The 24,627-nt window shown below is 45.4% G+C and overlaps 2 protein-coding genes across 2 annotated transcripts in view; both read left to right on the top strand.

Annotated features, from left to right (window-relative positions):
- The first annotated feature begins 598 nt into the window (after positions 1-598).
- LOC144277051 (uncharacterized) lies at positions 599-3,214 on the top strand. Its single transcript, XM_077837574.1, has 3 exons — positions 599-656; positions 1,670-2,032; positions 2,697-3,214. Exons 1-3 carry the CDS (start codon positions 599-601, stop codon positions 3,212-3,214), a joined length of 939 nt encoding a protein of 312 aa, XP_077693700.1.
- Positions 3,215-13,226: 10,012 nt separating this feature from the next.
- The window catches only part of CAPZB (capping actin protein of muscle Z-line subunit beta), a 109,813-nt gene continuing 98,412 nt past the window's right edge, over positions 13,227-24,627 (top strand). Inside the window, exon 1 of the mRNA XM_077837293.1 lies at positions 13,227-13,375. Coding sequence (XP_077693419.1) covers positions 13,373-13,375 — 3 coding nt within the window. The 5' untranslated portion in view covers positions 13,227-13,372. The remainder of the gene's footprint in view (positions 13,376-24,627) is intronic.

Here is a 24,627-nt window from a genome sequence, read left to right as displayed (position 1 = left end):
AGCTGTATTAATAGTTACAGTTCTCAGGTAAGGCTGACTGAAGTGGAACTTTGGAAAATGGAACAACTTCTACCACAGCTGGTTGCTCATTCTGTTTCAAGTTGTTTGTGCTATGATTGTGAAGTTTACCCCCAAACACTCAGTTGGAAATTGCATGCATGTGGAAAGACTGATCTGAGTGTTTGCAAACTCACATGTTCAAAGATAGGTTTCAGAGTAACAGCCGTGTTAGTCTGTATTTGCAAAAAGAAAAGGAGTACTTGTGGCACCTTAGAGACTAACCAATTTATTTGAGCATAAGCTTTCATGAGCTACAGCTCACTTGCTCAAATAAATTGGTTAGTCTCTAAGATGTTCAAAGATACCGCTTTTTCTCTCTCTCTGGTATCTAAGCACCAGTATGATGCTTCTGACTTTATTTGAGCTGTACTGTGCTGTGATAGCTTTTGTGGTTTGTTTTGTAGTAAAAAGAAGACCATATTGATAGAGCTTTCCTAACAAGACTGCAAATGGACACAAATTTTTCAGTTCTATAAATTAATCTTTTCCATTGTTCCACATCAGTGGCTAATTCCATACACATTCTGACCAGTGAACCATGACTCCGCTGTTAAAAAAGAACCTAGGCTCCTGTGATTCTGTTGACTACTATACTGGTAAGTTCCAAAGGAAGTACAATGTGTCAAGGAAAAAGTGAGGGAATGGAAAGTTTTGTTTCTATCTGGTGCATTTAATCAGCCTCTCCTTGATTCTTTTTTAATTACAAGGTATACTCAGTGAGCAAGTCTGAGAGAAGTTCTTCTGAGAACTAACCTCACTTTGGCTGTTTCTGAAATGCCTGGCCTCTTAAGCAAGCAAGTGATTTGTAAGTACAGACTAATATATTAGGCAGCCATCTAGGAAAATACTTCTAAAAAGAGCCATTAGTCCCAAAATGCACTTCTCTGGCTGTAGTTTCTAATTGTGTGGCAGTCCGCCACTGAAGGGGTATCCCTGTTTCTCCTTAGTCATGATGGGGAGATCACAGGTGTGCCTCAGAATCGTTCACCTATCTGCTCCAGCACTTCATGTGAAGCACCACTGCAGGATACCGTCTAGGGGCTTGGCTACTCTTGCGAGTTACAGGGCAATAAGGGAGCCCTGGCCACACTAGCTCACTCCCCGTCCACACTGGCAAGGCACGTAGAGCGCTCTGTCTCCGCAGCTATAGCTCTGCTGGTCTCCACCTCGGCACGTGGAATAACGTTTGCTGCACCACTACTGGAGCACCACGGCACCAGGGTGGATGCCCAGGTCTGTTATTGTGCTGTGGTTGGCCTCCAGAAGTATCCCACAATGCCTGTGCTAGCCACTCTGGTCATCACTTTGAACTCTACTGCCCTGCCCTCAGGTGACCAACCATCAGACCCCGCGCCCTTTAAATTCTCTGTGAATCTTGAAAAGCCCCTTCCTGTTTGCTCAGCCAGGCGTGGAGTGCTCTCAGCAAATTTTTCCAGGTGACCATGCCTCTACGCACCAGGCGAGCCCCAGTATGGAGCAATAGCGAGGTGCTGGACCTCATCAGTGTTTGGGGGAGGAAGCAGTCCAGTCCCAGCTGCGCTCCAGCCACAGGAATTACGATATCTTCGGGCAGATATCAAGGGCCATGATGGAAAGGGGCCATGACCAGGATGCGATGCAGTGCAGTGCAGGGTTAAAGTGAAGGAGCTGCAGAATGCCTACTACAAAGCCCACGAGGAAAACAGCCGCTCCGGTGCTGCCCTTGCGACCTGCCATTTCTACAAAGAGCTGGATGAGATACTTGGGGGCGACCCCACCTCCATGCTGAATACCACCATGGACACTTCAGAGGCCAGTTCAACAAGGCGAGAGGAGGAGGAGCAGCAAAGCAGGAGCGAGGGTGCTCCGGCAGAGGAAGACACCCCGGAATCCCTAGATGCATGCAGCCAGGAGCTGTTCTCAAGCCAGGAGGAAGGTAGCCAGTCGTGGTGGCCGGTGCCTGGGGAAGGACAAACACCAGAGGAGGTTCCCAGTAAGTGGCTTTTATTTTGGGAAGGAAGTTATTCGGTGTGGGCTCTTGGGGCGAGGAGGGTTAGGGCTGCATGCATGCCTAGATGCGGAATAGGGCGTTGATGTGCTCTCTCACATAGCAGTAATTGGCCTCAGTGATCTCTTCAAAGGTCTCAGCCAGAACTCGGGCAATGCACTTGTGCAGGTTTTTCAGGAGAGCCACTGTTGTCCTCATCCCAGTAAGGCTAACTTGTCCATGCCTCTGTACCGTGAGGGGCGGGGGGACCATTGCTGTACACAGACAAGCATGTGGACCAGGGCGGAAGCCGCATTGCAGTAGAAGACCCTCCCTTGCTTCCCTGGTCACCCTCAGCAGCGAGATATCTTCCAGGACAAACTCCTGCTGAAAATGTGGGGACAGTGTTCAGTATAGGGGCCCCCTGCCGCTGTTGGCTCTCCCAAAGGCACAGAAACCCAGAGGACAGTACAGCTGTGAAACAATCAGTCACGCTTGACCCTGTGCTTACTCACCATTTTGGGGCTCCCGTGGGTTATGTGCGCTCACTTTGGGACAGGCAAATTATGCTATTGTGCAGACTGTGCTTGCCCTTGAGTACGGGGGAATCATTGCTCTGTCTGGTGTGAACAATGCTGCCTCTGTTAAGTGTTGCATTTTGCCTTTACAGATGCAACCTTGAGATCTCAGCCATCCATGTTATCAACGGCCGAGAGGCTGCAAAGAATCAGGAAGAGGCCACGTAGAAGCCATGAAGTCATGCAGCATTCAACTAATGAAAATAAAAAAGAGCAGGAGCGGCGGGAGAGTGAAAGGAGGGTCCGCCAGCAGAATGCGGCTCGCCAGCACCAAAGCACAGAGCAGCTGATAAGCATTATGGAGAGCCACGTGGACTTGATCCAGGCGCTCGTAGCCATGCAGGTGGAGCACTGCCGCACCCGCATCCCCCTGCAGCCCTTGTACCAAAACTCTTTCCCTTGTGCCACCATGTCACCTCCAAACCACTTTCCCCAACACCCAGGTTCTTACCGCCACCCGCTGCCTCCAACACCTGTAGCTTCACCACCCAGCTCTGAAAACTACGACCCTTACCCACTGCCCTCAACCCCCATCACCATGCAGTATAGCCATCCTGAAGTGCAGCATGCATTGCACAACACTCCAGACAGGACATACACAAATCTGTGATTATACCGTTCCCCACCCCACCCCCTTGCCCTTTGTGTTTCCCAAGCAATTGTGTTGTGTTTCTTTTCAATAAATTGATTTTTTGGCTTTGAAAACATTCTTTATTATTGCAGAATGTAAAAGAAACCTTAGCCCAGGAAAGCAACAGGCACTGCAAGTCAGTGTATCATATGTAGCAAACAGAGATTCCTACCGGACTTCACTCCCATGCAGGGCACCACACCAGATATTACTGTTGGCTTTCAGCCTCAAATTGCTCCCTCAAGGCATCCCTAATCCTTGCAGTCCTGCGCTGGGCCCCTGTAATAGCCCTGCTCTCTGGCTATTCAAATTCAGCCTCCAGGTGTTGAACCTCCGAGTTCCATGCCTGAGTGAATCTTTCACCATTCCCTTCTCAAATGTTATTGAGGGTACAGCACGCGGATATAACCGCGGGGATGCTGTTATTGGCCAGGTCCAGCTTCCCATACAGAGAGCGCCAGCGACCCTTTAAACGGCCAAAAGCACACTCCATAGTCATTCTGCACCGGTTCAGCCTGTTGTTGAACCACTCCTTGCTGCTGTCAAGGCTCCCTGTGTAGGATTTCATGAGCCATGGCATCAAAGGGTAAGCAGGATCTCCAAGGATCACAATGGGCACTTCGACTTCCCTACGGTGACCTTCTGGTCTGGGAAAAAAGTCCCGGCTTGCAGCTTCCCAAACAGGCCAGTGTTACGAAAGACATGTGCGTCATACACCTTTCCGGGCCAGCCTGCATTAATGTCAATGAAACACCCACGGTGATCCACAAGTGCCTGGAGAACCATAGAGAAATAGCCCTTCCGATTAACGTACTCAGAGGCTAGGTGGGCTGGTGCCAGAATTGGAATATGCGTCCCATCTATCGCCCCTCCGCAGTTAAGGAAACCCATTTGTGCAAAGCTAGCCACAATGTCATGCTTGTTACCTGGAGTCACGGTTCTTCTGAGCAGGATGCGATTAATGGCCCTGCAAACTTGCATCAACATGATTCCAACACTCGACTTCCCCACTCCAAACTGGTTAGCAACCGATCGGTAGCTGTCTGGAGTTGCCAGCTTCCAGACTGCAACAGCCACCCGCTTCTCCACCATCAGGGCAGCTCTCAATCTCGTGTCCTTGCGCCACAGGGTGGTGGCGAGCTCCCCACACAGTCCCATGAAAGTGGCTTTTCTCATCCGAAAGTTCTGCAGCCGCTGCTCATCATCCCAGACTTGCATGACAATGTGATCCCACCACTCAGTGCTTGTTTCCCGAGCCCAAAAGCAGCATTCCACAGTGGCAAGCATGTCTGTGAATGCCCCAAGCAAACTCGTGTGGTTTGCGTTACTCAAGTCGATATCGTCGGAATCCTCGCTGTCACTTTGGATCTTGAGGAATAACTTGACTGCCAAATGTGACACGCTGGGAAGACTCATCAGCATATTCCTCAGCAGTTTGGGCTCCATTCCTGCAGATGGAAAGGGAAGATAGAGTGCACAATACAAAAACTGTTGAAAGGTGGTGCCAAATTTGGACGGCAGCAAAGGGAATGCTGGGATGCGAACCAATGCATTATGGGGCGTTGGGACAGGACCCAGAATGCCCCGCATTCCCCGCCCCCTTCCCACAAGCCACAGCGCCAGACTGGGGAAGGTGCTCTGTGGGATAGCTGCCCACAATGCACTGCTCCCAATGCCGCTGCAAGTGCCGCAAATGCGGCCATGCCAGTATGCTTGCAGCTGTCAGGGTGGACAGACTGCAGCGCTTTCCCTACAGTGCTGTACGAAGGCGGGTTTAACTCTCAGCGCTCTATATCTGCAAGTGTAGCCATGCCCCAGGGCACATTTGCAAAGGATTCCAAGGCATGTCTGGGAACAACAGGGGCTCCTAATATGTGACTGACCACTGCTGGGGTGAAATAAAGCAACTCTTTGACAGTGCACAGGAACACTACATAATGCCAAAAGGAAGATAAGTTGTGTGGTTAAGGCAATGGATTGGATCTCAGGGTTCTATTCCTCCATCTCAGATTCTCTCTGTGTAACATTAGGAAAGTCACTGAGCCTGTTTCTCTATCTGTAAAATGGGGATTATGATATTTATTTTATTTCCACTCATTCCTTGTCTTATCTATTTAGATTGTAAGTTCTTCAGGGTAGAGACTATCTCTTGTCAGGGGTGGCCAACCTATGGCTCCGGAGCCAAATGTGGCTCTTCAGAAGTTAACATGCGGCTCCTTGTCTAGGCACCGACTCCCGGGCTGGAGCTACAGGTGCCAACTTTCCAATGTGCCAGGGGGTGCTCACTGTCAACCTCTGGCTCAGCCACAGGCCCTCCCGCCATTCCACCCCTTCCTGCCCCCTCCCCTGAGCCTGTTGTGCCCTCGCTCCTCCCTCTTGCCCCCCCTCCCCCAGAGCTTCCTGCATGCCACAAAACAGCTGATCAGGAGGTGTGGGGCGGGAGGGGGAGGTGCAGATTGGCAGGGCTGCCGGTGGGTGGGAGGTGCTGGAGCAGGGCAGGGGAGGAGGGGAGCTGATGGGGCGCCGCTGACATATTACTGTGGCTCTTTGGCGATGTACATTGGTAAATTCTGGCTCCTTCTCAGGCTCAGATTGGCCACCCCTGTCTTATGTGTTTGTACAGTGGAGCTCTGATCTCAATTGGGCCTCTAGGTACTACTGTAATAAATAAAAATCATAATGTTTATTATCTTCTCTTACTTTAACCACATTTAACATTTTTATTAATGACCTGGAGGAAAACATAAAATCATCACAGATCAAGTTTGCAGGTGTCACATAATTTTAAGGAGTGGAAAATAATGAAGAGGACAGGTTACTGATTCAGAGTGATCTGGATCGATTGGTAAACTGGGCGCAAGCAAACAATATGTATTTTAATGTATTTTATTATGGCTAATCATAAATATATACACCTAGGAACAAAGAATGTAGGCCATACTTACAGGATGGGGGATTCTATCCTGAGAACCAGTGACTCCGAAAAAGATTTTGGGGTCATGGTAGATAATCAGCTGAACTTGAGCTCCCAATGTGATGCTGTGGCCAAAAGAGCTAATACAATCCTGGAATGCATAAATGGGGGAATTGCAAATAGGAACAGAGAGGTTATTTTACCTCTATATTTGGCATTGGTGCGACTGCTGCTAGAATACACTATCTGTGGGGTTGAGTGTGGAATTCAAAACCATTGGGTAGCTTTGTGAGTATCTTTGAAACACCACTTTCACTCTTTATATTTCCAAGAAGCACTGAGGTTCTCAGCCTCAAGCCAGCCAGTGTCACTGGTTTACAAATTCTGAGCAATCAAAACCACAGAACTGTCCCTTTACCATGGCTAGAAATGGAGGCTCTTTCAGCGGTAAATTGAATTTCAGAATACAGTGGGTTTATGAGAAGTCCTCATGAAAGCTCATATGCTTTTAAATTGCCACAAGCTTAAAACAAATAAATAGCTGATGTGGGAAGCTGAACCTCAAAAACCTAGTTTTATTTCTTTACATAGGAAGAAAAATGAAAATTCAATTAACTCAAAAAAGTTTTCTGTAGGACCTCTGTCACAAAGCCAATAAACTCTTCCATGCAGCTTCCCTGACCCATGCTAAGCACTGGAATAGAGACCACAGAAAGCATTTCACCATGCATTCCATACATGCAGGAGGATGAAATTAAAAGCATGTCATGTCAGACCACAAATGCTTTACAAAGTTCTGGCTTAATGTGAAAAGCACTTCATAATGCTAATAAAAAAGTATTTATCCTTTTGCTTCCTTAAATACAGTCAAGTTTACAGGGAAAGCACGTGGATTTTATAGTCGCTGGTTGCAAGATCAAAAGCCCCGTTATTAATTGCACATGAATCTGACCTTGCAGAACTATTAAACTGTCAACTGACATCATTGTTTGTCTCCTTTGTTTATATTCCTCTAATTTTTAAGACACTCTGTGCCTGACCCTAAGCCCCTCGGAGCGCATTCAGTTTTTCTTGTGGTGGATGATCCTATATCATCATGTGAAGGAGATGTATGCAGTATACTAAACCTTGATCCAATGGAACTGAGCAAGGTGCTGTCTCTGGAGGTGGTGAAACAGCTAATCCACCATTGTTTTCCTCTCTCTTCAGTCCGGTGCTACCGGTATCTCCCTCTTCCCCCAGCCCAAAGATTTCTGCTGCAACTGAACCTGGTGACAAAAGCCAGAGCTTGAATGTCTTGTTTTCTTGTGGTTGTAATCAATGTACAGCTGTGTTGAGACATCCATATGCCACTGGATCTTAATTAATCTTTAGCATCAACTTCTTACCTGTTGATGTTGAAATAAAATAATAATAATAAAAAATAACATCTTACATTCATGTAGCACCTTTTCCATTCAAAGATCTCAAAATACCTTTTAGATGTAAGTAGCATCTCCGCTTAGCAGATGCAGGAACTGAGTTACAGAGAGGTTGAGTTGGTTGCCCAAGCTCACACAGCAAGTAAGTAGCACAGCTGGAAACAGAATTCATCTCTCTGGGCTCTGAGCTTCTTCCCGCTAACTGAAGTCTTGCTGGTCAACTTGTCTCCCCGGTAGACTCCTGCAACTCTAAAGGTCTGATTCTCTGTTGCTGTGCACACGGTGCAGGCATTTACACCAGTGCAAAGGGGATATCAGATGTTACCATTCCAATGTAGTAGCATAGAAGCCGACTTCATGGGTGCTCCGGGGCTGGAGCACCCATGAGGAAAAATTGGTGAGTGCAGTAGCTCCCTGCCGCAGCTCACCTCTGCCTCCGCTCTGCCTCCTCCCCTGAGTGCGCCGCGTCCCCGCTTCTCCCCCTAGCTGCCAGCGCTTGCCCCTGCAAAACAGCTGTTTCACGGTGGCAAGCTCTGGGAGGGTTGTGGGAGGAGCAGGAATGTGGTGTGGTGGGGAAGAGGCGGGGCCAGGGCAGGGATTTGGGGAAGGAGTCCAAGAGGGGCAGGGAGGGGGCGGAGACTTTGGGGAAGGGGTTGGAATGGGGGCGGGGCAGAGGTGGAGTTGGGGCGGGGGAGGTTGAGCACCCACAGCACACAGTGTAAAAGTGCACAGCAATAGAAATCTGGTTCCTACCTATAACTCACTTTCCAATCTCACAAATCCCTGCTGCTAATAACATTTATCCATCTTGCCCTCTGTCCTCCTCATTTCCTCATCCTGCCTTATGGGTCCCAGAAAGATGGCTTCCTTAGCTGCCTGTTGAGGTGCATCCTTTACATGTGACCATAGCCTGAAGTCTCTTCTCTTGGGTAATGTTTAAACCTTGATTCCATCCTGTGCTTCCCTTTGCTTTCTTCAGTTTTCACTCTTTTTTAGTACAGCACCATGTCAGTGTCAGGCATTTCCCTGAACAGAGACTCCCATTTCCCTTCCTCTTTATTCCAGCTGTCTATCTGTTGCCTTTACATTAGTGTGCTACACAACAGAACTGGGAAAACTCATCTCAGTCTTTGTTGTCAACAACACCACAGCATTCCCAACTGAATTTGTTTCTGTTAGTTAAGAGAAAACCAGTCACTGGTAAAAGGGATACTAATTACTGCCTCACACACATATATTGCCTTTCATCTCTATACTTTCAAAACCAATACACAAATTATATATTGATTATTATTATTACCAGGGAAACATAAACATGCATGGCTCTTTTCAGACAAATCAAAAATAATACAGAGACAAATGTAACAAGATCACTTCACCCAGCCCTGAAATGTATACACCTCTGAGGAAGAACACAAGAGCTGTTTTAACAGAGCAAAGGAATTACTTTGCAACAATGTAGGATAGAGGAAAAAATCCTGTAACCAACTGAAAACTGCAAAAGGAATTTAGGGAAGGAATGTGTAACTACCCAAGTGTGAATTGCCCCAAGACGTTAGGGTTAACTAGTATCACATACTCTCCGCAAATAAGTACTATGAGATGTTTAATGGCTCCAAGTGAGAAGTGCTCCCCCCCTTTTTTCAGGTCTCATAATAAAGATGGCACTTTCAGTAACACAGTACCCCTTACATCAGGGGTTGGCAAACTATGGCCTGCGGGCTGTGTCTGGCCCATCAGACCTTTTAATGTGGCCCTTGAGCTCCCGCGAGGGAGCGGAGTCGGGGGCTTGCCCTGCTCCACTCTTGCTATGGCTCTGCAGGGCTCCCAGAAGCAGTGGCATGTCCCCCCTTCAGGCTCCTATGCACAGGGGCAACTAGGGGGCTCTGCATGCTGCCCCTACCCCATGCACCAGCTCTGCAGCTCCCATTGGCCAGGAACCACAGCAATGGGAGCTGCAGGGGCGGTGCCTGCAGACGGGGCTCTGTACAGAGCTGCCTGGCTGCGCCTCCAGTAGGAGCCGGAGGGGGGCCATGCCGCTGCTTCCAGGAGCTGCTTGAGGTAAGCGCTGCCTGGAGCCTGCACCCCTGACCTCCTCCCGTGCCCCAATCCCCTTACCTCAGCCCTGATCCCCCTCCTGCCCTCCGAACTCCTTGGTCCCAGCCTGGAGCACCTTCCTGCACCCTGAACTCATTTCTGGCCCCACTCCAGAGCCTGCCCCCTCAGCCAGAACCCTCACTGCCTCCTGCACCCCAACCCCCAATGTCATGAGCATTCATGACCCGCCATGCAGTTTCCATACCGAGATGCAGCCCTCAGGCCAAAAAGTTTGCCTAGTTTGCCTACCCCTGCCTTACTTGGATGCAATATGAACTCCTGAAATCACTATCACCACCTCCACCAATGCTTACACATTTTTGGAGGTCTCCCATTCACAAACTGATCCAGCCAAGCCTTACTTAACTGACAGGATCTCAGCAAATCACAGCAGAGGGTGGGATGGTGGCAACTATAGTTACATGCACAAAACTCTCTCCTTATTAAGCTATTGGGGGAAGGGGTAGCTCAGTGGTTTGAGCATTGGCCTGCTAAACCCAGGGTTGTGAGTTCAATCCTTGAGGGGGTCATTTGGGATCTGGGGCAAAAATTGGGGATTGGTCCTGCTCTGAGCAGAGGGTGGGACTAGATGACCTCCTGAGGTCCCTTCCAACCCTGGTATTCTATGAGTCTATGATATCACCCAGATTGCAAATTACAGTTTACCAGAAAGACTCTGGTCCCACATCTTAATAAACAAACACAAAAAGTCCTTCAAGCATGTCGTGCCATAAACAAGCAGAGCAAGCAGCTGGTCCTCATTTAAAGAGATGTTCCATCAATTTGAGCAAGAATTTGCAGATTATCTTAATGCAAATATTTCTGGGAAAACAGAAAGCAGCTGTTTATTCTTCTTTATACCTTCTAGCAGGAAAATAAAGTCCAGGATGCTTGTATTTCTGCCACAAAGAAAAACATCCTCTTGGCCTCAAAGTTCACTTGGACTTTGGAAATTGTTTAAAGTAAACCAGGCTGCAATTTCCCTCTCCTGCTGTATGTTCCTTCGCTAAACAGCAAGGTGCAATTACAGCCTATAAGCAAGGAGGCTGGGCCTGAGCCCAACTAAATATACAGCCTGATAGTGCTGGCCTACCTATGGTGTTTTGAGGCAAAAGTCATAGGTTCAGTCATCATCTGGTGTAAATGGACATACTACTACTCTCCTCAATGAAGCTATACTTATTTACACTAGCTGAGGATGTGGTCCATGGAACATAGTGCTAGAAAAATGATATTAGGTCCATAACCCACCTACAAGATAGTGCAAGATTGTTCCCTACTGTACATGTGAAAATGTTTTGCCCTGTCTTGTTTTAAATGCCCCAAGTGATACCCCTTCTAGCATTTCCCCAATGATACAGCCTAATAACTCTCCACTTTCCAGGGGCCCCCTGTCACTGAGCTAAAAGGAACATTATTTTCAAATTAGCAGCACAGAAATACATGGGGTGAGGGGGAGATCAAAAGGGCACAAGTTGACTTAGAAAAAAGGTAGTATCAAATTGTCAGGCAAATACAAAATGTGCGTAACTGCATATCTAACTTGCATGTGCAGTGACAGATGATATATGTGCAATTTGGGTAACTTTTCATGAAAAGTCACCTATTTATCACATTGTAGGTACTATTATCCAGTTCACCTAGTAGCTGTGGTAAGTGTGCACTAAAATTTGTCTGAAAACCTATCCATTTTCAAAACTGAAATTTGCAGCTGCTTAGTTTGTGCTCTGTTACATTAAATACAAATGAACAATGGCAGAGCTCTTTCCCTTTGGAAAAATACTGTAACATATCTGATATATTTAATGACATTTAGGTTCAAGCAATGGACAATGATGTTAACCTAGTAGAGTCAAATCAGAGCTGTTCCCTCATCATCTCCAGCCAAAAAGATATACAGGCATGATATTATGTCCATGGAAAATTTGAAGTAATTCCCCAAAGAATGCAGAGTTTCTGTTACAATCTTAATGCAAGTGTTGCACTCCCACAACATATCAGAGAATTTCATACCAGCTCCAGTGACATTACATCAGAAGAGGAAGCATTTTGTGACTCCTCGTCAGCATTTCCAGTTTCCACAGCAAGCACCTCCAGGCTGAGAAAAGTAAATGGAGCGACAAAAGGGTTTTTGGTTTATGCTAGAGTCAAGTCTGCAATTCGGATGCCAAAAAGCACTAACAGAGGGTTCTCCGGAACTTGGCACTCCAACTCTTGTGAAACACGGGCCAAACACTTGTTCCAAAAAAGCTATACAGAAAAGTGCTGCCATGCAATGGGCCAGTTTCTCCCTTGGTGTTACTCTCCTGACATCAGTGGAGTTACATTTGCTGTACAGTTGAACTGGGGTTTGAGTTGCAGAAGTACTGAGCACTCACAGCTACAACTGAAGTCAATGGAAGCTGTGCTTTGAACACAAGAACTTCTTTGTAATACTCAGTATTCTAAAAAATCACAACTTAAAGCACCTGAAACTGGGCACCCAAAAATAGTAGACACTTCTGACTTTTATATCTCTGTCTCAGTTTTCCATCTGTAAAATGGAAATAACACCACTCCTTCGCTTCACAGAAAGTGTTATGGAATTAAATTCATTAACGTTTTTGAAGTGCTCAGCTATATGGGGATATGTCCCACAGAAAAGCCTATGTGGAAATTAATATTTCTGTTTTCAGAGGAGGTTTTGAATACTGTTAACTAAATAAAGCCTGGGGCCACACATTAAATCATGAGGCTAAAACAAAATACTGAATATCTGCTTACTCAATGACCACCATCCATCCCATGCATTGACTGAGCAAGAGGTCCTGTGGAATAGTGTGTAATAATGTAATTAAAGCCAGTATCATAATGCATATGCACAAAGGGACCAAATCCCAGCTGCATGAGCAACCTTTATTCTCCCATTTCCTCAGTTTTGAAGGCACATTGTTTTAACATTTTTTCAGCTTATATCTACACCTCGCCCTTACTGCTGGGAAAAGCCTTCCAAACCTGACCCCAAGTTTAAACACATGCAGTGACGTCGGTCTGAGCCTGCAGCCAGCCTGAAACAGCAGCTGCGAGAGAGGGGACTGGCCACCTGTTTACGTCAAAGGAACAAGATTACTCTGAAGCCCAAGGGGTAACATTTTACACAGGGACACGCCCCACACCTTTCTGCCAGCACACCCCTTCGCCTGTGGGTTGGGTCTCAGCCTTACTTCCCCATTGGCCTCTCCTCCTCCCTGCCCTGATTGGTCACTCCCTTTGCGCTCTCCTCCCTTCTGGCTCCCCCACTCTCCGTGCAGTTGGTTGCTCCCTCTCGCCCCTCCTGTTTCCCCCCAACCCCTGAGCTCTCTTCTCTACGTTTGTTCCCCTCCCCACCTCAACCCCCCCCTCCCTCGGGTTTGCCTCTCCTTTCCCCCTCATTCTGTCTTGGTTGAGCTCTTCTTTCCCCCCAGGGAAGAGAATGGTCTCTCCCGCTCCTAGCTCCTCCCTTCCCCCTGCAGGGCCCGTGCTGCGCTCCATACTTGGCGATGGCCAGCGAACCGCGTTCTGATTGGTTACACGCGGCGATGGGCGGGGCCGAACGGTAGTGACCCGGATGTGCACTCCTAGGCAACGGGCACGGCGGAAGTGGCAGGGCCGCGGCCTGGCTCAGAGAGAGACCGGACGGGACCGGGAGCCGCCGCCGTTGCTAGAGCCCAGCCCAGCGGAGCCATCATGGTAAGAGCGGCTCGGAGCTGAGGGCCGCCGGAGCGGGGCTGCCCCCACGCTTGCCCTGGGGCCCAGCTCCCCGTGACCCCTTCCCCTGGGGACCCGGTGGCTGTCGCCCCTCGCTCGGTCCTGTCCCCTGGCGGAACCCCCCCCCCCCCCGTTTGTCGCATGGTCCCCCTCGCTCCAGTCACATCCTTCCATATGCAGCCTGGCCCACAATGGGTGACCTGGGCGAGGAGGCCCCCTTCCTAAGGCGGGGCCCGTTGTGCTTCCTGCTCCCGGGCGGAGCGGGCATGGCTTCCCTGGGGCTCTGAGCAAGTTCTTGGCAGGTGGTGCTGGGAAGTGAGGGCGGATTTCGTGGGTGGAGAGTAGTGTGGGAAGGGCTGTGACCGGGTTGGGTGGTGGTTTGGGCAGGGTCTGGGAAGAGGTGGCTCCAGGGTCTACATGATGTTTGGGGCGGGGGGGAGATTAGGTAGGGTAGGGGTCCTCTGCTAGTGTGATTTGGCTTTGAGGGATAGATGTGTTGGCAGGTGCCTCGAGGGCTGCATGGTGTTGCAAGGGGAGAGGCTTGGAGGAGGAAGAAAAGGCTCCAGGAGCTGAATGGTGCTTGGGACTCTGCACTCGTGGTGGTGTGTGGTGTCTGACATAGTGACTTATTCTTCTCTTTAAATCTTGACCTCAGGAGGTTAGAAGGGTGATGTCAGCTACAATGGTGAGAATGAGAGTCTTGTTGATGTTTGTAATGGACGAGGTACTGGAGTTCTTCACAAATGTTGTGAACTACTGCAAAGCTTAATTTCTGAATGCCAAGATTTCAGGAGTCAACAGGGCATGTGTTAAGATGTTTAGTTAGCTTGTTTTACAGTTCACTGTCCATTTCTGTTATCACATTATCAAATGAACATATACCGTTTAGTCCTTTACAGCTTTTCAGGACTGGTACTTTAATCCTGTGTTTTAAATGGAAGTGTGATTTGTGTATTTTTACTGAAGAACAAATGTAACTCTGCAGCTATAGCTTTTAAAATTAGCTATTGTGATTATATAGTAGCAATCCTTAACAAAGATGCCGGGCTAAATTGTTACTGCTACTTACTTATAAAACATGAATTGTCATTATAAGGCTTGGGGTTCTCAGCAAAACATGCAGACTTCTTTATTAAAGTGGATTGAAAATTTAGTAAATAATTTTAATACCTTTAAAACATCTTGAAGGATAAGCTGATCTTTCCTCCTAGGAAAGTCTGTACTTAGCTCTAAGAATGTGCAAAATTCAGCTCACGTGCAAGACCATATCATGACTGTGAATTTTATTTTCTTATATGGATACATAGGTTTGATCAGTCTTGTATAAGGAGATCTGAGGCCTGTTTAGTGAATGGAATAACCTGTTTCCTCTGAAACCTGTTTCCTCAATATCTTCCAATTATTTTAAACTTTTTGTTTAAAATGGACAGCAATTTTTACTCTTCATAGATTCCATTAGGTACTTCAGATATAAACAAGTACAAGACTGGCAACAGTGACCAAGGATCTGATGTAGTAGTCGGATTTGCCTGGACAGACTCTCATTTCTGTGTAGAGCCCCACTTAAGGTAATGCAGCTTCATGTGTGAAGGATGTCCTTGCATTCAGCAGATAGCAAGACTGAGGCCCCAGAGTGGTGGTAGAATAGTTTGAATCTTACAGTTGAAGGTGTAAAGGGAATTAATATAGCTGTATTAAGACTGGTTGAGAAGACACTACTGATATTGTAGAATAATACTTTGTTTTGGGGACTACCCCTATGCAGTATCAGTATCTGAAACCTTCACGGATGCTTTTAAGAACTGTAAGGCACAGTCCTTTATTTTTCTTCAAATCAGCTGGTAATAAGGAGTTTGCACTTGCTGTACAATTTAAATGTTTATGTTGTGTATTACAGTAGTTTCTAGAGGGCCCCAACCAAGACTCAGACCCCATTGTAAGTCATCAGTGGATGGAATTCAGTCATGGCTTGCATAATTAAAAGCTTCCTTGCCAGACTACGTAAACTCCAATGGTAGCATGTTAAAGATAGTTGATACATTATTCTAATTGTGCTCACAAACGTCCAGTTTTTCGTTATTGCTACCTCGTGCAAAGACGTGTAAACAAAATCTGAGTACCCCCCCAAATTAAATATCAATTTAAATTGTCTAATGAATCATTGCCTGCACTTCATTTGTTAAAATTTGTGAGGTAGCTAAAAAGCACTGAAGCATGGCTAGTGATGCATGGGTATAATGCTGATACCAGGGTAAGTGTTTTTGGTGCACTATTTAAGCAGTTTAAGATTTTTCAGGGAAAGGGCTGTTGTGCAGGCACATTGGTGCTTGACAAATAAATAAGTCTCGTTTATGGAGCTGCTAGCAAACCAGTGTTATTAGATGGTTTAGTTTTTCTTTTCTCACTTAAGACACTGTTTCCCAAATTTTTGAAAGCTGTTTCCCAACCCCTGTAAAAATCAAACCAAATGCACCCCTCTTTCAACCCATCCTGTTAAGGTTGAAGCCCTACTGTCGTAGGTTATGTCTTCCATGCCCACTGGTTAGTCTTTTGTACCCCGTCCTTTGGGAAATATTGACTTATGATTTGAACAGCACATGAGATCATAGAATATCAGGGTTGGAAGGGACCGCAGGAGGTCATCTAGTCCAATCCCCTGCTCAAAGCAGGACCAATCCCCAACTAAATCATCCCAGCCAGGGCTTTGTCAAGCCTGACCTTAAAAACCTCTAAGGAAGGAGATTCCACCACCTCCCTAGGTAACGCATTCCAGTGCTTCACCACCCTCCTCGTGAAAGTGTTTCCTAATATCCAACCTAATCTTAGTATTCAAATGAAGTGTGTAAATGAACTTATCTTAAACTTGTTGAAAACTTGCTTTTGATCAGATTGAGACATTCAGTCTGAAAATCAACTTTAGTGTTAAACCCAATGATATGTCCTCTTACACAATGCTGCCTTCTTTAGCTTGTTCTGCTGTACTGATCTGTAGAATAATTCATTCCCTAAACTAGGGTAATTCAGACATAACTTCCTCATATTTGGTATAGATGTCCTGTGGCATTACACTATTCAGCATCCAGCTGTAAAAGTAAATATACAGTGTAATATTGAGTTTAGGCTCTATTTTTAGAGCGTTTAGTACTGTACTTGCACAGAGAAATGCCTCCTTTTGGAGGAGGGAGGCATTGCTGCCCTATTAAATTTCTACTTGTACTTTTGTCAACTATGCTTTCTGTCAGTCTGCTTTGCTCTGCATTGGACAGCTGGTGAGAGATGTGAGGACACAGAACTACTATAGTGACGTCTGGATCTGTTACAAGATTTGACCGTGCAACATACCAGTCCAATTCAGGTTTGACTGGATAGATGCTTACTTCTGAATATGGTCTGTGCACCTGCGTCTATATTCTCCTTTTACTCTGGCGCTGTTCTGTGTACACAAACTGTAAAACAAAAATAACCCCCTACTCTCCCTTGAATTAGGTTCCATGGGAACCTGAATTTCTCTACCATAGTTACATATGATGATTAGATCATACACACTAATTTAAAAGTTATGTGAGTGGGGTTTGATGGTTTTTTTTTTTTTTAGATCTCACTTGCTAGAGAATCAGTACTTTTAGTGGACATCTGCCATTGTATAGTATTTTTATAGCATTAATTGTGGGATGCTTAGGCAAAGGTCTTGTGGAGTTATGAAAGGTGTTTGTATTGACCTCCTGGTTAAGGTGGGCTTCAAACTTCTGTGCTAAGCTCTGTTTTCACCTCACTGATGCTTATTCAAATTAGGTTTCAGAGTAGCAGCTGTGTTAGTCTCTATCTGCAAAAAGAAAAGGAGGACTTATTGCACCTTAGAGACTAACCAATTTAGGTATACATCTTTTTTTTTTTTTTTTCTGATAATTTGGAGCAATAGAATTAAAGATGTGTATATGCAACTTAAGCAAAAGTTGCCTGTCACTTCTCCTATCATCTCATGGTTTTGTGATGTGCGTGTATGTGCTCAACTGTGGTAGTTTATCAAACCCAAATATCATATTAGACTTGCAGGAATGGGTAAGTTTTAAACCATGGAGCACTCTGATGGGAGAAATATTTAGGACTCCTCATCGACTGGAGTTAGACAGTAGACAAGCAAGTGTATTAGAAATCTATGTTGAAAGAGGAGAACTGGAAGAAGAATGTGATGTGAAGACTCGAGGGGAACTTGGCCTCATCAAGTAGTGTGGTGAGGAGGAAGTGTCTAGGAGTGAAAAAGCGGCTTCCTTTTCCCATGTCTCCCTGCCAGGGATTCTGGGGAGTGAAAAACTCTGTATTGCTCCATTGTGCATAAGGTCCAGAAAGCACAAACATTTCTAGGCAAAAAGTTTAGTTATGATGAAGTTTGAGTGCACACAATTACACAAATGTTGCATAATTTTTAAAAACCTAGAATTTTAACTTTATAAACATCTAAATGTTTGAAAACACAAATGCAGTTAATATACCCAAACAACCTAGCCTCTGCCCCAGTCATGTAGGCAGACTTTTCAAGTTTAACTCCGGCTCAGAGTTGACTGCCTGGAAATTCTCTTGGGAATCATTAAACTGAATCCCCTCTATAATTAATCTAAAAATGAAGAATCCATACTACTGAACTTCCAAAGGTATGATGAAGTCTGAACTATACTTGGGTTCTCTTTTAATGTTGGTAACTGTGGCAGGTGAAATATAACTGGTAACAGTTAGTGCTGCTTCTTGTAATTTGGGTATTGTGTCAAATCTCAGTTGTAGACTTGGGTTGCTATTTCATTGAGATGTTTCAGAGCGGAGGAGTTCCAATGCTTGATGTAAGTATTTTTAAAGCCTTTCTTTAGATTTAGAGAGACTCTGGACCTGGCACAGCTCCCTGCTCAGCTAAGGCAATCTGGGGCCCTAGTCCAGTGAAGTGTGGGCACCGTGACTTTTGTGGGGGCATAAGAAATTTTGTTACAAACTTTTAAAAAAATTAATAATTGTAACTTAGTAAATATTTACATTGAAAAGATTTATTATATTTACATAACACTTCCAAATAACCATGTTACTAGACTGTCACTAGTATAGTATTTTTGACTGTCAAAATTGTGGCCAGAACAAAAACTAGTTTGAGAATCGGGCACACCACCATATAAGGGTTCCTATGGCCTGCCCTGTTTCTGTGGCTCTAGCCAGCCATGGACCTGTCTCCAATTTGAACGAGTAGTGGCAAGTGCCACAAACATGATCTCACTTCTGGACTTGTGGAGGGGAGTGGGGGGCCTGCCACTATTCCTTTTTGGATCAGTTGGGGCCTCCCTCTTCATGTGCAGTCTGTACCAAAGGAATAAGGTCTCTGACTTCACCCATCCAAGCAGAAGATGCTATGTGGGCAACACTACTTCAGCAAGGGCCCTTCCAACTCAGATCTCTCGAGGGGTTGTGTCTGTGTGTCTTCACTGCAAAGTGGACTGGTTACCAGCTTGTGAGAAAGCAAACTACACCTCTTGCTATGCTTGCTAATCCTGGTTGAAAGCATCACTTACGTGAAAGACTTTTGTATGAGGACAAGAAGGGGTTGGGGCAACACCTGAGTAAGAGCCAAGGTTAACTCTGCAGTGCAAATATACCGTTAGTAATCCAGAGCCCACTATTAATTTTGTTCTTCTGTAAGAAGATGATCCTTTTTGGTTGTTTAACTGGTACTTGGCCGTCTTTCCAGCTGACGGAGGTACTCAGTTTGAAACTGATATCCTGCTACCTGATTTCCCTGGTTATTTTTGTATTGGTGCATACTTGAATTAAAAGTGGCTTGTCGTTACTTCAGATGACTCGTGGCTGCAGTTTGATACTCTCCTCTTGCTGTGTTTGTGGCACAGGCAATAAAAATATTATCTAGACTCTGGCTCTCAACCTTTCCAGACTACTGGATGATCCGGGGAATGGAAAACCTGTCTTATGAAAGGAGACTCAAAGAGCTTGGCTTGTTTAGCGTAACCAAAAGAAGTCTGAGAGGAGATACGATTGCTCTCTATAAATATATCAGAGGGATAAATACCACCGAGGGAGAAGAATTATTTAAGCTCCGTACCAATGTGGACACAAGAACAAATGGATATAAACTGGCCATCGGGAAGCTTAGACTTGAAATTAGATGAAGGTTTCTAACCATCAGAGGAGTGAAGTTCTGAAACAGCCTTCCAAGGGAAGCAGTTTGAATTGCAAACCCAAGTTGACCTTTGTTTCTACAGCTTGCAATGGAAAACAGGTTCCAAATATGAAATGCAGATGAGATCATTGTCATTCTATTTCTTGTAAAAGCACTAGATTGACCCTATTCTGTCAGATCGCTTAGCACAGACTTTTGTAGCAATGGACGCTCTCTCATGGTTCATTAGTGTCAAATAACAAGGCCTAAAACTGAAGGATTTTAATGAGAAGCTCCAAGCAGGTATAAAGTAGTGTGCTCTCTCTGGGTATGTCTACCCTGCAGTCAGACTCCCCTGGCTGGCCTGTGGCAGCTGACTTGGGCTCTCACAGCTTGGGCTGCAGGTTGCAGTGTATACTTTTGGGCTCAGGCTGGAGCCTGGGCTTTAAGACTCTGAGTTTGGAGGGTCCCAGAGCTTGGGCTGCAGTCTGAGCCTGGAAGCCTATGCTGCAATTAAACAGCCCTATGTCCTGCAAGCCTCAGTTGGCTGGCATGGGCCAGCCTTGGGATTTTAATTGTGGTGTAGACGTACCCTGAAAGGTCTCATGTCTTCTCAAAGTGCTGTCACTCAGTGTCTAGAGGCACATGCCTTGTATTCAAGCTTCTTGCAAACTGAGTTGCACAGGAACTGAGTTGCAGAATTGTCCAAGTGTGAACTTACAAGTTTTTTATCTCTTGCATTGAGAGAAAAAAAAACATAAGCTTTTTTTCATACACTTAAGCTTTAGGATCAATAATATCCTGCACTGTTGCAGTAAGATTAAATTACCTAAAAATCCCAGAATACCTTTCATTTAGAAAGCATTTACTTCTAAAAGCTTTTTCTTCACTGCGAAAGGTGAAAGATAGCCAACTCAAGTCAGAAAACATATCCAGAGAGACATCATCTTAAAACCTAATCAGCTTGAAATTTGTGAAAAGTACTTTTGGTGCTTTATGTGCACATGAATTCCCCTGACAATTCTTTTGGTTTTACAATCACTTTATGTAGAAGTTTCCCTCCCTTGCTGCTGTGTGAATGACCGTCCCCAAAACAGGAAATGAACTAAACAGGGTGGATGGTGAAGTGTTATTAAATGCACAGGGTACACTTCCTCTAATCTTTGTTTGTAACACTAGCAGTTGACCAACTTTCACACAAGTGACTGAATACTTACCAAAATATCTTGCAGGATGACTGTTCAAAACCCGTGTAGTTAAGGGCAGTCCTTCTAGGTCAAGTCCCTGGAGTTGTTTATAAGGGCATTGCAGAGATCAAACTGTACATCAAGTAGCTGTTTGAAAATTAGTTGAAAATCTGTTTAACTAGGAGGGATTAAGTCTTTAATTTAACTTGCCAAAAGATGAAATTATGCAAAAAAACTTCTAGTGTTAAGCATATGGCTCAAAATAACGTCTGAAAAATAATTCATGAGTAAGGTTAAGATTTTGTCATGATTATTTTTAGTAAAAGTCACAGACAGGTTGCAGGCAATAAACAAAAATTGACAAAAGCCTGTGACCTGTCTAGGGGGCTGGCTGACAGCCTGGAACCCCCCACCACCCATGGGAGAGGGGCAGGCTGACAGCCCAGAGCTCCATGATGAAATCATTTCCTTACTCATGAACAGTTTTGCAGAGTAAATGCTGGTTCTTCCAGTAGTGCACCTCAGATCTGTTCTTAATGATAGTTTTGAACAAGAACCTGTTTTGCTTTTAGAGTATGGGGTAGGAGAAAGCTTGTACTCTGCCTACAATAGCTGGGCCAAACTAGCTAATATAAGCTAATGTCTTCAGAGCCGTGAATAAGTTTAAAGGTATTTTCAAGATTAGGAATATGATGCCTTTTTTGTTTTCAGTTTTTGTTTAAAACTTTGTGGGGACTTCAGTGTTTGTAACCCTTTTTAAAATTTTTGTAACAGGTGCAAAATAACTTTGCAGTTTTCTATGTAAGTGTTGAAGTAAATCACTCCTGTTTTGTAAACTTTCAAAAAACAAACCCCAAACCCTTATGTTCTGAAAGGTAGCTGGATAGCATGTTTCATTTCCAACCCATTTTAGCAAGAAAGTAGCTCACTGGTGGGGTGTTTTTTGTTTTGTCAAATGCTGATGGCATGGATAGTTATCTTTTAAAGCTGATAACGTGTATGTGGGCATAGGATTGACAAACAGTATGAACACTAGTGCTGAAGCCATTCTGATACTTCTGAGCTGACGCCCTGCTCTGGAAGAGGAGATGATGGCTTGGTAACCAGGACCAACTTGGTTATCAAGGTGCCATATCTCCTTTCAGAGTGTAGCTGGAACCATGGGTGGCGCCCGGCACACCCCCCCCCCCCCCCCCGAGTCCAGATTAGTTTCCCATTCTGCAAGGAGCGATGACGGTTACTGAGCTGCCACCTCTCTTTCTGGATGCTAGAGTTGGGAGTGCCAGAACTCCCAGGACCCAAAATTCAGATGAAAATCAGTAAAAACCAAATAATGGCTTTTATAAAATCTCAGAATTTTTTCGTAAAAACTTGAATAGTTAGAAGTATTGTAGAAGTCATAAATCTGATAAGTATTTTTTACTAAGTCAAAACCAAGCAGTTGGAGAGATTACTTTCCTTTATCAGGAGATTGAAGGAAGTAGTGGGAGGAATCCATGTCTTTGCAATTTATTAAACTCTCCCATTACTTCTCAGGTCGGTTCTTACATTTCCATTGCTTTAAGTTCAGCCTGGTAAGATTTTTGTGACACCACTTTAATTTTAAAAGTTTTTGTGTATTTGTAGTCCACCACATCATTGGGTTTTCTAAACTGTTACAATGAGTGGCAGTAAACTGATATCTAGTGATGCTTTGTGAGCCGGGACTTCTTTAATAGGGGAGAAGAAAAGAGAAATTCAGTACAATGTACGACTAGAGAGCTATTTGTTGTCAGAGTGCTTCTAATTTGGCAGATAACTTCTAGAGCTAATAGGGGAAAAACATTCTTATTAGCTCTCAGTTACTCTCACTCCTTGTTTGCAGTGTTCATGTAGCCATGTTGGTGGGAGACAAAGTGGGAGGAACAATTTCTGTTGGTTAAGGAGACAAGTTTTTGAGCTACACAGAGCTCTTCACATAAGGTCTCAGCTGGAGCTCTAAAGTTAGAGATTAGCTTAAACCTTGAAACAAGAGCATTTGCTTCCAGAATTTAGCATTTGCTCTTATAACTCTGGGTGTCCAGCCATATAAATGTCCAGACTCTCTTTGAATTTTGAAGACAAGCTTACCAATGACTTCCTGTGGCAATGAGTTCCACAGTCTAATTACCCATGAGTGTCCTTATCTGTGCTGAATTTGCTACCTTTTAGTTTCATTGTCCCCTTGTTCCTGTGTTATGAGACAGGGAAAACAGATGCTCCTGTTTTTTTTTTTCCCCCTCTACATTCATTTTACATCTTTGTGTTTTGTTAGTGTTCTTGCTAAAGTAAACAATCCCAATCTTTTCAGTCTCTTCATGTGAGATTTTTTTCCAGACCATTCTCTGAGCCCCATTTAGTTCTGCAATATCCCTTTTTAAGATGGAGCGACTAGTACTGTATGCTGTATTCCAGATGAGGTTACACTGTGGATTTATATAACGGCATTATAGTTTTCCATCTTCTCGATCCCATTCTTTCTGCATCCTTAACATGTTTGCTTTTTTGACTGAAGAGATATTCACTGAGCTGTCTATAATGACTCCCAAGTCACAAAGCGATCTCTTAACACCGCCCCTCTCCCCCCCCCCCCCAGAGTACATATGTTGAAAGTTTGAAAATCACTGATCTAGATCACACCTCTTCACAACTACTTGCCCCAATAATGGCATGAGACCAGGCCTATACATCTGTACGCAGCATCTGGCACATCTTCGACAGTAGTGGAGCTAAACTGTCTTAGGATATTTCAGGTTTTGAGCTAATGCTCTTGCTGGTCAGCCATTCTGTACAAAGGCAATGACACAAATCTGATCCTGGGGGAGAGAGAGAGAAGGGCTAGGGCATGTCTATATTAGAAATGCTACAGCGCTTCAGTGTAGATGCTGTTTATGCTGATCGGAGTGGTTCTCCCATTGGCTTAGGTGGTTGTGATGGGTTCCCCCCGGGGTGCCACCTGGAACTGGGCTACCACTGAACCCCCTGACCCACCAGCCTGGGCTCCCGCTCACACTGTATTGCTGTGACAAGCTGCAAAGCCCTCCAAGCTTGCACTTTCACCAGCATTCACAGAGGTAGGGACACAAAGGGCCGCATGTAACTGCAACTGGGTAACTGCTAGCCTTCCAGCCTAGGACCCCAGAGCAGTACTGTCCTGCCCTGATCAAATCTGGCCAGTATGTGGGTTTAACACTTGGTCTGCCTCTCCATCAATGTGAAGAGGACTGTGCACACTTGTGCTTACGAAGCTGAGATTTCCCCTCAGCTCATTAGTGCAGCAAGCCTGGGAGGGGGGAGAAGTGGAGCTGCGGCGAACTCGTGGGAGGAGGCAGAGCGGAGATGAGCTGGGGTGGGAGGGCCGCAGCAAGTGGCGGGGCGGGCACAGAGGAACCATTCCCCAACTCAGGTCACCTCCGTCTCCTCCCCTGAGTGTGCTGCCGCCACTCCACCATTATATCAGGGTAGAGGTGTACAAACTACCTTTGCTTCTCAACTTGGGCTTCCCAGGTTTTCATACACAGGCTAGAAATCCCTTTAGCCTGGGACCATCACTTCCACCAGTTAAGTCTTTGTTCCTCAGGTGTTTCCAGGTGTGTTGTTGTAGGGAGAGTGAGGTGACGACAGGATGTCCTTTCCAATTTTGTATCTTCTTCTCAGTTGCTGGAAAGCTCTCTTGCTTTGACCTGGGTCCAACAGTTCCTATTGTGTAGTGCTATCTCTGAGAAGTTTCTGTTGTACACAGTTCCTGGGGTAATCCTTCTGCTTGTGTGCATTTCCTCAATAAGCCATTCACGTTGTTTGGCCTTTTTACTGTTGTACCTGAAAGGCTGCTTGTGGGTGTTTTCAACCTCGCCACATGTTTCAGTAACACACACAGCCAA

This window comes from Eretmochelys imbricata, chromosome 18 (genome assembly GCF_965152235.1).
Source record: "Eretmochelys imbricata isolate rEreImb1 chromosome 18, rEreImb1.hap1, whole genome shotgun sequence".
Classification (NCBI taxonomy): domain Eukaryota; kingdom Metazoa; phylum Chordata; order Testudines; family Cheloniidae; genus Eretmochelys; species Eretmochelys imbricata.
The sequence above is the reverse complement of the archived record's forward strand: the minus strand, read 5'-3'. Positions and strand labels throughout refer to the sequence as shown.